Raw genomic sequence first — 14,438 nt, 5'->3', positions numbered from 1 at the left:
TCAGGTGACGTTAGGTTATTTCCCAAGCGTAACACCAAAAATTCTATGTGATCATCCTGTGTCTAATAAGTGATTGTCACAGGTAGACCACATCAACAAATAACGACAAAAAAGTGTCTTAGTGGATTATAATCACAAATGCTGCAGACTTGAACCACTGGGTAGAATGTGCTCATGCAAGAACAACCACCAACATAGAAAAATGCTGCCCTCTAGTGGATAAAGCGTTGTCATTGACTGCAAATAAATGTTTTTGAGTCCCTGAAAATTTCTGCACTCTATATAAAATTACTGTAATTCTTAAATGTCATATTTATGTTAAACCTCTTTCATTAGAAGTTTACCACCTTGATCGATGCATTAAAAAGCGAGAACATACGTCCCTGGGTCCATTTGTGGTCTTCAGCATCCTTAAAAAAAAAAACTATTGACACGGCCTGCAACCGTATTTGGTGTAAGAACTTTATAAATCATTTTTGCTTTGAATGGCAAAAGGTTATACGTATTCATATTTTGTCACCGGTGGGCAGAAGTTTTTCATTTCTGGAATGACCCGTATCCCTCCAAATGACGCTTATTTTCGTTAAAGAGGAAAGAATCACAAACAAAGTTGGTACTAGTAACAAGTCGACCATCGGTTGATTATCGCCTGTTGTGTTGGCCGCCATTTTGGCCGCTGGGTTGTGCTCGTCGACCGTGAAGCTCAACCAGCTGCTAATCGCTCGGTTGCGCATGCGCGGAGACCATTTCCTCTCGGGAAGCAGTAGGCCCCTCTCTCTTGTTGCCTTGCCACACATACACACTCATATATACAAATAAACACACATGATCGAAAAGGCGCAAAGTAGCGTCAAGTCCACGCAGCGTTTTTGGGATTGTCGACAATTCAAGCCGCAGCAGCCGATCCTGGATGCTCCCCGCCGCAGTCACCCCCATGGACCACCGTCGCTAGTTTGTCGCAGCCCGCTTGGTCGACGCTTTTTCTCGGGGTGAGTGAGCTTTTTTTTTTTTTAGCCTCTCTATCGTTTTTCGTCTCGTTGTGGTTGATTTCACTCGGTGTTTAATAAGACAACGAGAGAAGCCATTGTTTGTTAAAAAAAGATCCTAATGCAGTTTTTATTATTAGACTCATTGCTTGAGCGCAACCAGCGCCAAACACGTTACCGTTAGCCGCTAGCTCACCACAAAATGTAATTGCATTAGCGGAGGGAGACACGCACACAGATACATACTTTCCCTCTTTTGCTATCTTTCTGTCTTCATTTTCTGAAATATAAAACATTTAAACGAAGCCATTCTTGCGTTGGCATCTGCTAACAACGCCCACTGCTAGTTTTGAACCACCAAAGATGCGACCCTGATTCCATTATCGGACGCTTGGCTTGCGGAAAGCTTTTTTTGTGGTCAAGCATTAAGATGCGTTTGACAGGCGATTTGTTGCATTTGTTTAAATAAATGATTATATTGTGGATAGAAACTGGCGGATGGATTATTCTTTTTTTTTTCCCCCCGCTGGAGACATTGTGCGTAATGCAATAATTGACTGTTACAGTAGATACAATTATACACACAGCCGCTGTTTATTTTTAAACCCGCAGCCTAGTGTTTTTCTATTCAAGGGACCAAGAGGGCATCTTACCCACCTTGTTTCATCCCCCCCCCCCAAGAAGCAATTCCCTTTTTCAAAACATGTACCTATAATCTGATTATTAGTTTTATCCCTAATAAGCCATCTCCCATATTGATTACATTCGATGCTGTTGACTGTTTCAAGAACTCGACTGCAGACATTCTTGGCCTCTTTTTTTTTTTTTTTTCAGTCGCTTCCTGTCCTGCTTGCTCTTTCAAGTCGTGATACGCACATACCTTTGCAAGCCGGGGCACGACCACCAAGGGCTTCAGCAGCCTTCTTAGCTACATCCATAAGCGAGGAGGGGCCAATGTGCTTGCTCAGCCCAATGTTTGCTTTTTACTCTTGAGTCACAGTGTATTTAAAAAAAAAAAAAAACATCAACACTACATGCATATAAGACTTTTATGGCCAGCCTTAGCAACTGATCTTTATTTTGGGCCCAAATGGATGATCCTAATCAAATGGCCCTCGGATTACAAAAAGATTGACCCACAGTTTCTTCGGACCAGAATTACAGTATGTGAGGCAGCATCACTTTAGCCGGGTCGTCACATTTGCGCCTCGTCGAGACATTTTGTTTGTTCCATCTGTCAAGTCTTACACTTGAATTCTTCGCTCTGCTACCAACGTGATTGACGCGCGGCGAGTGCGGCGTTCAAAAGGCCTCGCCGGAAGGCATCTGAAGGAGAAATGCGTACGCCTGCGAGGTCATCTTTATTAATGTTTGTTTGGCAGCTTGGAATCGAGCTTTGTTCCCTGCGCCGCGCGGATCTCATTGGCATGCGAAGTGGAGGCTTCTCGCAAACAAGGCGCATCCACTCGCTGTCCATCAACGCTCGCGTCGCCCGGTCGGCTTAAGAACGGCAGAAGGTTCGCAAAACGGGATCGGAGATTGGCGGACGGATAACAAAACCGTTTAATGTGCACACTGGACTAATAGTCGGTGATGTCACTTTGGAAAGTGTGGAGATGTTTTCAAGCTTTGATTCGGGGAAAAGGGCACGGGTTTTATATCGCAGTTAGACCAAAAAAAAAAAAATGCAAACAGAAGCGAAACAGTTCCGCCGTCCCTCGAAATCACGAGTTAGTCTCGTTGGTTGTCAATTTGTTGGAGCTATTCAGCAGCTGATACACGCATACCTTCTCATAATGGACAAGAATGCCAGGCGCTGGCTTCCCAGTCATGCCCACTTGAATTCACCCCAGAATTGTTCTATCGAGTTGAGGTCAGGACTTTTTGGAGGCCAGTCATGTTTATCCACATGATTCACTCCCATTTTTGTCTGACTTGCTAAAGTCATGAACTTTTTTTAGTCAGGAATGAAATATCAGCCCAGTCTAGTTGACAGCGACTGTCATCCCCAATTAAACGGCCATAAATAAACAAACGCAGTGATATGGGTTTTGACTATCTGAGATGTCCTGGTGCTCCTCAATGCTGCGCTGGCATTGCGACCCGCAGCAGATGATGAATCCCTTGCTTTGCTGGTGATGAAAGGCATCAAAAGCGGGCTAGAAGCAGACGCGGGAGGCAACGCAAACTGGTTCTTTATGTTGAGGTCAGCGGACTTCGGCTGGGCTTCAAACGGGCCGGCAGAGGATCCATTACCCCCCTGCTGAGCACCTAAGCCGGACTGGGCTCTGCTCCCACATGGCTTTTCGGGAGAGAATCTTCAAAGACCATGTAACCGGAGACTTGTCCGTCGCTTGATTAGACGACGCTACTCGAAACCTAAATGGGAATAAAAGTGAATCATTCAGTTCCTTCACGATGTCGCGCTCTCTGTTGATCAGCCGTAGCGCCAAGCCCTCTTCACAAGACCCTCGTCGCTATCGGCCTCGTAGAATGGCGGCATTGTGGCCGCCATCTTGGGCACAAACTCTCCATCTGTGCCAGCGTCTGGTCACCCCCCACACACACACACACACACTTGAAGGCTGCGAGGGCTTCTTCTCCCACGCCTGCCGGCGAGTTGACCGACCAACATGGTGAGAAAAGCCCACCGGGCACCCCGGAAAATACAGACTGGGAACCGTTTCACACGATGCTAAATCCGATTATTTTGATTACTACCACAATCACGAGTCGTAAAAAAATAATGGCTTATCGTAAAGCGAGTGGATGTTTTAAGCAGTCGTCTCCCGGATAATTAGGTTACATTTTCGAAACGTAGCCCGTAAAAAGAAGGTGCCAGCTTCATTATCTTCCTCTCGAGGGGGTTCCGCCATTGTAGAACTTTTTTCTCTTTCATCTATTGCACATTTAAGGAGCATGGATATTTTGATTTGTTAGCAGCATAAATTAATCCCGCCCCAAACCACAAAGACCTCCGCTTGACACGTTGAACGGCGGAATATATTCGCTTCCTGGATGTAAGCGAATATGCCCCCGCAGTAGTTCACTTCCTGTTTTCGAAACGTACGTGAGCAAGGATACGTGTGTGTGTTTGTGTGTGTGTGTGAACCCCGGAGTGGTGAGTGCCCCACGCTGAGCGCTGATGCTTGCCTGCGCACAGAAAATGAATAATTTAGAGTCCTGGCATAACGCGACGCAAGTTCCATTATTCAGAGCTGGCATCCAATCCGACGATCATACGCAGATGCCAGCCGGCCATCAAAAAAAAAAAAAAAAAAAACATCTCCAGTTTTTCCCCTTTTTAACTAGCGGTCTACGAACACTTCCCGGCAGTTTTAACGGTTCCCATGTGTGTTAAAACATGCGAGTCAGATTTTAATCCAACAATTTTTTTTTTTAGAAACTTTCTAAACTCAATCATAGCGTCAACGTCTGCATATGGATTAAGATTGTCTTGTGATCACTACAAGTCTGACTCGGTGTCCTTCGCAGCAATCAGTGGAATCTTGTCTCGTGAGCCAAATCTGATTGAAGCATCTCTTTCTAGTCCTTTTTTTTTTTTTTTGCCAATGTGCCTTCCCTCTTCCCTCCTCCTTCTCATCACGACGTGGGTGTTTCTCCATGGTGTCATTGGTGCTGAATGCGTGTCTTTATTAAAAGAGATTCGGGGCTGACATATTGTGCCCGCACCCGGCTGTGTCTGCTGCTAATGATGTTCTTTGTGTCTCTCCGTGCATGCGCTTTGCCTCCCTCCTCTTCCCCGCGGCCTCAATGGAAGACTTGTCATGTGTTGCAACCAAAGGAGATCAGGCGGCACACACACACACACACACACACACACACACACACACACACACACACACACACACACACACACATATCTTCCCCGTCACCTCCAAGATACTACCCAATGTTCTTTTGACATGGTCGCCAAAGTAGAATATTTGAGATGAGAGTTTTTATGCCTGGCAGTGGACACATGTTGGCATTTGTCGGGCTACACAGGTGGCGCTAGTGCGCAAATTCGTTGTCAATTGCCAGTCATCCGTTTTATTTATACAGCCGTGTCTTGACATATGACTTGAAATTGTTTCTTGGCCGTTCTTGTCATTCAAATCATTTGTCTCCATTGAAATGAATGGAGATGATATTAATCCGTTCCAGAAAAAAAAACTATATATATATATCTAATGTTTTCTCAGAGCAAACAGAGTCTTTCATTGAATTTAACATTTCCATAATGTATGTGCCGCTAGAAGCGAGTCCAGGTTGCCTCCAACCCGACATGTACTGAGAGGATATAAATAGCCGGAGCTGTGTGTGTGTGTGTGTGCGTGTGTGTGTGTGTGTGCGTGTGTGTGTGTGTTTGTGTCTGTCCGCACCGAGACTCTGAAGCTCAAGCTCAAACAATAAGCAATCGCCATCGCCCAGCATCACATAGCCTTCCTCCCCCTCTGCGGCCCAGCCGTCGCGGGCCCTTTCCCTTCCCCCCCTCTGCTCGCCACCCCTTTCCTTTCTTTCTTCCACTTCCTGGCTGGCTGCTTTTGTTGTCCGACGCCAGCGGTGAGTCCGAGCGGCCCGTCGCTCCGTGACGTCACGCCTGTCTGTCTGTCAGCCCAACTGTCTGCTTCTCCACCACCCAAGGGACCACCATTATAACCAAGAAGCAACTCTGGGACCACTGCTTATTATTTATTATATTATTATTGGATTATTATCATATATTATTATTGGATGGGAAAACGATTCAGAAAATTAGCTGCAAAATAAATCAAGTCTAAATAAATGTCTTTTATTTTCAATTTTGCAGACCGCCTGCAATACCGCCACGGACCCTTAGAGGGCCGCGGACCACTGATTGACAATCCTCGGCGTAAACGAAGACAGTAAACAACGTAACAGAAAGGAAGTGAGCGTCTTCCTGTTTCTTCAGAATGTTTTTTCTCTCGTATCTTCGTTTTTTGACTTCCCGTACACGTGAAACCTTGCTAGTCAACGCAAACGGCAAATAATTTGTTTATGCTCCATGCTGCAAAGCCACATCTCTCCATTATTTACATTTCTGTCATCACTCTGGAGGACTATTCCACGCATCTACCTCATTTTACGGGGGAGGTTTGAATATCCATATTATTAGTCATTTCTTGCAATAATTGAGAAGGTAACGTGACTTTTCCCCTAACACATGATTGATCAGGAATGTTGTTGACTGGCAATCTACATAATGGTGTCCTTGTTGCGGCTGTTGTGCAATTGAGCCTTGATCAATTCGATTTCTCTCAGGACACTGTGTGACTTTTTGTTTTCATAGTATCTGGGCCAAACAGCAAGTTAAGAAAGAAAAAGCCGGTTTATGTAAAATCTGTTTCCCTGTATTTCGTTGCTGTTGTGTTTCCTGTGCGTTGGTCCTGTGCTTGCGCGATATAAATAACGTCCGCTTCGCATCGGCCACAGATGCCTGCGGTTTTTGTCGTTCTGGTTTTAGAAGCTGACAATAACTTTTTCGATTGGGGCTCGGGCCCTTTCTGGCGATTCCTCTGTTTACGCTTTTATTTACAACAACGGTAAAAAAGCTGACAGAGCAGCAATCGGCTAAAAGACAAACTTGGCGCTGTGATTCTTTGGTTGTGGGATGTAAACATGCCATTGTGTTTTTTAGTCTGGATTTACTGGTGATTAACCTTTGACCTTTGGTATTTGCTAACCTCTGGTGCCTTGCTTGTTTACTTTTTTTTTTGTGGTCCTGCGGCCAAATGTTCATCCTCGGCTGAAAGCTCGGGGATGGGCGGTGCAGTGCAGGTATAGCAGTACATCACCGTCAAGCGTGCAGTATAAATGACAACGCAGCCGCAGGAACACGAAGGCATCGTCAATCCACAGGCTTGCCGTGATCTAGTTAGTTTGAGCGCAAGGGCATGATTTAGCGCACGCCGTTCCGTCCGTCCCTGGCGGGCTTATACCTCGGCCAACACGGCCTCCGCTTTTCGGGAAGCGCTCCATCAATAAAGAGCGCTGTTGCATCACTCATCGCCATGACAACGTCACAATGAGCGGAGACAAATTTAGACGCAAAGGAGGAAGCGATCGTCATTCATGTCCACCTTGCGCAATATTCCGAGTAGTAGAGCCCGATACAAATTGATAGAAATGTTTACACCCCCAATGAAATCTCATCAGGATTCCCGTTTTTTTAGAAACACGGTTTAGTTTGTGCTACACTCTTGAAGGTAATTGCCAAAAGTTTAGAGATTAAAGGTGTATTTTATTTTTTCCATTAGTTTTCCATGAACCCTCTGGCTGAGAGCCGCTGCGTTCTGCTAGCGTAGATTTTTTATTTTATTTTTTAAACCACACTTATCCAGGGACTGCACTAAAGTTGCATAACACCCACATTAGTGTCAGACGATGTTAAGAGATGGGCCACAAGATGACTCATTCTTTCATAATGAAAGAACACCTTAATAGCGGCGCATCTATCTCCGTGACCTCCACGTGGCCCTGCGTTGACAATCGGGAGTATCCTTACGAATTTTTCAGAACATTTTTTTTTTTTTTTGCTCCGTGACCTATTGTACGGCACGAATTTGAAATGGAAAGTATTGTCGAGGACTTGAATGTGATTGTCATGCGTGTAGGAGGGCCAAGCGATTGAACAATGGGCCCCAAGAAAAGAGTAGCACTTGACTAATTTGGTCGTGATGTTGCTTGATGTGCTCCGACGGCTCTTAAGGCATTCCTCAAAGCGGCGGCAGTTAAGAATAGCACTCTATGGCCGGCCTCACAATGCGGATGTGAGTGGCCGACACGAGAGGGGCCGGCCCCCGGCCCGGGCTAATACACAGCTGTTGCTATATCTGCCATTGACCGCAAGCGGGCCAGTTCCTGTGTCAACACAGGATGCGGCGGCCGCAACGCCGTGGTCAACTCTCCAGGGAATGTGTCATGCTCATCGAGCCTTACTAGCTACTCTTAAAAAAAAAAAAAATCGCTTTCCTTTGCGGGTACGGATTCTGTCGTCTGCCCCTCCCCGCTTCATGCAGAGCGATGGAAAATATGACTCTACGACTTCCTCCTTCTCGCTTGACTGGCAACTTCCTGTTCGCCCGACTAGTCGCAAAAAAAGTGCGATGCTCTACAGCTTTTTTTTTTTTAAAGGTGAAATGTTCCTTCTAGAAATTGAAGAGGCCGTTTTGGTTGAAAGCAGTCGTTTCGGGTGGATATGTTTGATTGGAAATGACCGTGTTATTGATTCACGCGCATGAATTTGACGCTAACGCTTAGCTTTATTCATCACAGCTCTGATGGTACCAGGTGAACAGTGAGCTGCCCGAGGACACCTGCTGCCCACTTCCTCTCATCATGTCTGGGATTCACGTAAGCGGCACCAGCACAAAACAAGTTTTGTCGGTCGGTAATGACGCCATTTTGTTTTTTGCAGGCGCCGTGGTCGACGGGCACCGAGTGCGTCGCCAAGTACAACTTCCAGACGGCCAACGAACAGGATCTGCCCTTCTGCAAAGGAGACGTGTTGACCATCATCGGAGTCACCAGGGTAAGCGAGCTCTCGCTATCTCTGACGACAACGCTCGTTATGATCGGCTGAAGACATTTTTTTTTCCCCCCCTCTTCAGGATCCTAATTGGTACAAAGCGAGGAACATTGTGGGCAGAGAAGGAACCATTCCAGCAAACTATGTCCAGAAGAGAGAAGGAGTCAAATCAGGAGGGAAGCTCAGTCTCATGCCGTAAGTTGGTGGACAAAAAGCTCCTCAAAAGTTCACACTATGGGAAAAGAAAGGCAAACATTTTTTTTTTTTTACTTTTTATCTTCATGGGGCCTCTGACTTTTTTTTTTTGCACCATTCTCACTGTAACTAGTTGCAAAGCCTGGAGGGGGGGTGGCTGGGACAGGAAGAGAGAGAAACATGTCTAAAAGGGGGAACATGAGACAAGAGCAACATGCAAATGAGCCATAAGGAAGAAATGGACCCAAATAACGCCGTTTTGATTCCACACCGCGCCTCGTTTGTCGATCCATAAAACGATCGGCCAAAAATGTAGCACTCCAACCGGGCTACTCCTTCGAACCCCGTTATGAGCATCACGACGCTCGGCTTTTGGGTCATTGGGTCATCCGGCGCTTCAATGGGGTTGTTACATAACCAACATTACCGACTGACGACACGGGAAACAAACTTCCTGTTGCTCGCTTCAGATTTACTGAAATAGTTAAGCAGCTTGTTGAGTGGCTTATGAACGACTGGTGGATTTTATATTGCAATCAAAACTTTTTTTTTTTTTTTTTTTTTTTTTTTTTAAATAGGTTTAGGCATATTGGTAAGAAGAAATTAAAATAATTAAATCTGTATATGTGTGTGGGCTGTAGACCCCTCGCCCAAGAATTATTACTGGTTAAGGATCCGGCATTCACTGGAGAAGCAGCCTGCGCTGATCTCATCAAATCGAAACGCATTAATCTGCTTCGCCACAAAGCCTGGCGCTGTCTGCGGGCGGAGGCCAACGACAAGGAGGGATGGATACCAGCAGCCACGAGAAACAGGCTAAATCAATTTGCACCGTTGTACGTCCATCCATCTAGCTAGCTAGTCCCGCTATCACTTTTTGTCCACCAGTAAATCAAAGCCAAAAGATAAGCCCAGACCTCTAGCGTTAGCAGAGATTAGCATTGATCACTCTCATTTACGTGAATGAAGTTGACACGGGGGGGTAATTTGTGGTTGGGAACGTGTTTTGGTTTCTTCACACTCTTGGGCCGGTAGGAACATCCCGTCGCCGTGGTAACCAAGGCATCTTGCTACCGGCTCAATAGAAGAGATGACGAGCCTTTCAAAACATGCTAATTTCAGAAGAACACAATGAGAACATTTTGCCAGCACTTAATCTGGTGTCCCGTCCTCTTTTTTTTTTTTTTTTTTCTCAGTTGGTTCCACGGGAAGATCACCCGCGAGCAAGCCGAGCGGCTGCTCTACCCTCCCGAGACGGGCCTATTTCTGGTACGCGAGAGCACCAACTACCCGGGCGACTACACGCTGTGCGTCAGCTGCGACGGCAAGGTGGAGCACTACCGCATCATTTACCACAACGGCAAGCTCTCCATCGACGAGGAAGAATTTTTCGACAACCTCATGCAGCTGGTGGAGGTGAGCCGGGCGGGAAAAACACTGCGAGCGAATCATTTTTTTGATTTAGCCATACGACCTAGCTTACTTTATTTAGTATGATGAATGAGTTAGTATATTATTTATTAACACCGTTACATAACCTCGGGCACCCAACTGAAAAAGACAGACACACACACGCACCGGGAGTTCCCAGTGGGGTTTGACTAAACATCTCGCTTTCTTGAAAAAAAAAAAAAATAATCTGCCCGAGCTGTTATCCACAAGGCTGGCAGGCGGATAGACTTTCATCCCGTCAGATAACGAGAAGCTCAAGAGCTCAAACTGTGGCGCGCAATTTTAATTGGGCTGGCAATGGAAATGTGCCTTCAAGGTAAAGTCCAAATTCTTGCCCTCATATTACATAACAATAAAGGCAACTGTGCCAACATTACTTCAACGCAATTATTTTTTTAGTCCTGATCCTGGCCCAAACCTTTTTTGTTTTGTTTTTTTTAAATCTCAAAGGTGTCCGACTTTTAGTTGTTAGCCTTTCACTTTTTCTTTCCGTATCATTATCGTTCCTCAGGGCTTGATCTCCGTCGTCCTTGTGTAAACCTCGCCGCTCTGTTACGCCGCCTTCTTCTCTTTTTTTTTTTCTTTTTTTTTTCTCTCGTCTATGTATAGCTTCTCCCCGCCTGCATTTCCCACTGCGTCTTCCCTCCTCGCTCGCCGAGGATTCCTCTCATTCTTCGCGTGTGTATTTTCCGGCTCGGCCGTCCCTAGCTCCCGTCGGCTTGTCGCGGCAGGCCTCCTTTGCGAAAGACCGATAAAAGGAGGCGGGAACTCGGCGGTGATGTCACACACGCCGCTCGCCATAATCACACTTTCCTCTTAAATGTTCTTTCATCTTCATGTTAGTGTTGCGTAATGCATTGTTCACAGCGCTTCGCCACGTGGGAATTTCCTTCGGTACAACGGCACCACCTGGTGGTTGTAATCGCCAACGCAGCCACTCGGCCCATTGGTCATGCTGCAGTTTTGGAATTTGTCATTCATTCCCACACGCGACTTTGCAATCGGCGTTTGCCGAAATAAGTATGTCCGCCTCCTCATCTGCATCCTCATCCCCGTTGTCAAGTCGCACATGCAGCGCTGACGCTCTGCAGTGGAGGTTCATGCGTTTTCGGCCATGATGTCATCACTGTCCAATAGGATAGCATCTTCAGAGTTCAACGTCGTCCACTTAAAAATCTTCCAGTTAAAATGCAGTCAATTAGATTAGAACCAGGATCTGAACATTAACACTAAAAATGATTCAACTAAATGTCACATTTGCATATGTTTGGTAAGTCATCCTTGTGATTCTTTGGAAAAAAAAATGTTTCTTTTTTGCTCAGTGACAGGAGAGGGAGGTGAGGTTTTCCCCGAACACTTGGAAAAAAAAAAAAAATGACAGTACTGACATTCAGAGAAGCGTTTCTTGTCACAGACAAAAGGAAATGCGTTCAAAGAAAGCACAAGATGAAAGTCAAAGCTGTTTAATGATGCGGCTTTCAGGCTTTCACCAGGGAAGACCTCAGAAACATCAGACACACTTTAGAAGTTTGTTTTTATGGGTGTCCCCCAAACTGACGGTATACACACACACACACGTTTAAAATTCTAATTCCGTTCCCGCGTGTACTTCGCAGCACTACACCAAAGATGCCGACGGCCTGTGCACCAGCCTCATCAAGCCCAAATTGATGGAAGGCACTGTGGCGGCTCAGGACGAGTTCTCCAGGAGTAAGGACATTTGGATTTATTGCTTTCAATCCATCATTTCTTTTTTGATTTCATTTTCCCTCACTCTTCCATGTTCCTCTGCAAGGCGGCTGGGCCTTGAACAGAAAGGAGCTGAAACTCCTGCAGACCATCGGCAAAGGAGAGTTCGGAGGTGAATCGAGACCCACCTTAGAGTTAAGGATGTCGACTTGGAGTTTCTAGCCCGGGTTCTCCTCCTGTCTTGTCAGATGTAATGGTGGGCGACTACAGAGGGAACAAAGTGGCGGTGAAGTGTATCAAAAACGACGCCACGGCGCAGGCTTTCATCGCCGAGGCCTCAGTCATGACGTGAGTCACGTCTCCAATTCCGTTCTACAGAAACCTGATTATTTCTTTATTTTTATTTATTTATTATTGTGCAAAGGCAACTGAGACACAACAACCTGGTGCAGTTGCTGGGCGTCATCGTGGAGGAGAGGGGAACGCTCTACATCGTCACAGAGTACATGGCCAAGGTCAGTCAAACTCGAAAAGCAATTTCAATTCAAGATTTTTTTTTTCCACAAAAACAAAAGAATCGTTTTCCTCCGTCGCGCAACAGGGCAGCCTGGTAGACTACCTGCGCTCCCGAGGACGGACCGTGCTCGGCGGTGACTGCTTACTCAAGTTCTCACTGTGAGATATTTTCTGTGTCGCTTTGTACTTCCATCCTGCAAGTTTCATTTCCATAGTGAAAGATGAAAGGGAAAAAAAAAAAAAAACATGTCCTCCTTTGCAGCGACGTGTGCGAGGCGATGGAGTACCTGGAAGCCAACAACTTTGTCCACCGAGACCTGGCGGCCCGCAACGTGCTGGTGTCGGACGACAACATCGCCAAGGTCAGCGATTTTGGACTGACCAAGGAGGCCTCCTCCATACAGGACACGGCCAAGCTCCCCGTCAAGTGGACCTCACCTGAAGCTCTGAGGGAGAAGGTGAGAATTATTTTCAGGTACTCAGACAGGGAAACTGACTCACTTTGGCAAAAAAAAAACAAAAAAATTCTGTCACCCCCGCAGAGGTTTTCCACCAAGTCAGATGTCTGGAGTTACGGAATCCTCCTCTGGGAGATCTACTCCTTCGGCCGTGTGCCTTACCCTCGAATTGTGAGTACCCGAATGTAGCGTCAGCAGAATTTTACCATCATCTGAAGTCCAATTGAAAATCTTTTAGATTGTGCTCCCGGACTGTGAGGCGCTTGGCCCGCAGGTGGCAGCATTGTTCACTTTTTTTTTGTGCAAATGGCTTCTCTTGTCCGCTAGCCGCTGAAAGAGGTGGTGCCCCGCGTGGAGAAGGGCTACAAGATGGACGCCCCCGACGGCTGCCCGCCGGTGGTGTACGACCTGATGAAGCAGTGCTGGACCCTGGACGCGACGGTGCGGCCGTCCTTCCGCATGCTGAGGGAGAAGCTGCAGCATATCCGAGCCAAGGAGCTCTACCTGTGAAGCGGCGTTGATGACGATAGGGGTGGGGAGTTAAGGGAGGAGGGGGGGAGGGGTTAAAAACCAAGGGACCACAGTGAACTTTTCTCCCCCACCCTTGGATACCCGCCAGCTTCCCTTAAAGGACCCACTTCCTGTTGGTGTTGTAAAGCTTTTGCCCAATTGGCCGCTCTTTTTCTTTCTTCTCGCTCCTCCTCCTCTTCCTCTCCACCTCTGTTGAACACGGCATTAAGTGGAGGGGAGGCTGGCCTTTTCCTCCACCTTTGTCAGGTGCTCGCTCACAACCCAATCCAACCCTTGCATGCCCCACTTCCGCCTCAGTCGGTAGCTCGCCCTCCTCCCTCTGCTGGCCGTGGTTGTCAGGTGTGGGGCCTTCGCTCTGTGCCAAAGTGCCTCCAGTCCTCCAGAGCTCCACAAAAACGCCGCCACTGTCTTTGAATTTTTCTTTTTTTTTTTTGGAAATTGCCCCTTTTTTTCAGGGAGGTTATCAAACCAGTTTTCTAGTGCCGTATCTCTTTTTATCCCATTTTTTTTGTGGTTTTTCTTCCCTCTGTGTTTTTTTTTTTCTGGGGTCCAGGAGCCATGAGTGGCGGAAATGGAGGAGCAGACGGGACGAGGACTTGGAGCAGCCTCTGAACGGTTCATCATACGTGGGCTTGTTTAGTTTTTTTTTTTATATCAAATATATTTAAAGGATTTAAAAAAAAAAAAGAAAAAAAAAAGGACTGACTGGGACAGAATTTAAAAAATTAAAGGCGGACATGGGCAGTCGGGGGACGGTGGTGCATGATGTGTGCGAGCGCGTATGTGTGAGAGTTAGCGTGCGTGCGCGAGAGGCCTTCGGTTCAACTGTCAGTGCTTTCAATGTTCATTGTTTTATTATGCTATCATGAATAAATCATTCCATCTGAGTAGACATGTGAAAGTGCCAATATCATTGATTTGTGATGTAAATATGACCACAAAAAAAAGTCGTAGAACAAATCACACCGCATGATATCACTCAGGATCATCTTTACAGTTATTCGATAATTAGGCATCTGCTTAGTTGCATAAGAAGGTTAATGTCCAAATTTGGTCACA

General features: G+C 46.4%; 1 protein-coding gene across 3 annotated transcripts; it reads left to right on the top strand.

Annotated features, from left to right (window-relative positions):
• The first annotated feature begins 722 nt into the window (after positions 1–722).
• Positions 723–14,079, top strand: cskl (c-src tyrosine kinase-like). 3 transcript variants are annotated; one of them, XM_085907963.1, is made up of 14 exons: positions 723–989; positions 5,800–5,898; positions 8,286–8,363; positions 8,428–8,541; positions 8,621–8,733; positions 9,930–10,149; positions 11,802–11,895; positions 11,981–12,046; positions 12,123–12,222; positions 12,299–12,389; positions 12,476–12,549; positions 12,653–12,848; positions 12,933–13,019; positions 13,176–14,079. In XM_085907963.1, the coding sequence occupies exons 3-14, from the start codon at positions 8,349–8,351 to the stop codon at positions 13,356–13,358; spliced, it is 1,353 nt and encodes a 450-aa protein (XP_085764089.1). In that variant the 5' UTR covers positions 723–989; positions 5,800–5,898; positions 8,286–8,348; the 3' UTR covers positions 13,359–14,079. The 3 variants fall into 3 exon arrangements, with proteins under 3 accessions (XP_085764089.1, XP_085764088.1, XP_085764086.1); XM_085907962.1 differs by lacking the exon at positions 5,800–5,898; XM_085907960.1 differs by lacking the exons at positions 723–989; positions 5,800–5,898; positions 8,286–8,363 and having other exon boundaries at positions 8,404–8,541.
• The last annotated feature ends 359 nt before the right edge of the window (positions 14,080–14,438 follow it).

This window comes from Syngnathus leptorhynchus, chromosome 3, assembly GCF_054491065.1.
Source record: "Syngnathus leptorhynchus isolate UIUO chromosome 3, UIUO_Slep, whole genome shotgun sequence".
Taxonomy (NCBI): domain Eukaryota; kingdom Metazoa; phylum Chordata; class Actinopteri; order Syngnathiformes; family Syngnathidae; genus Syngnathus; species Syngnathus leptorhynchus.
Note: the sequence above shows the minus strand (reverse complement) of the source record. Positions and strands in the feature narration are given on the sequence as shown.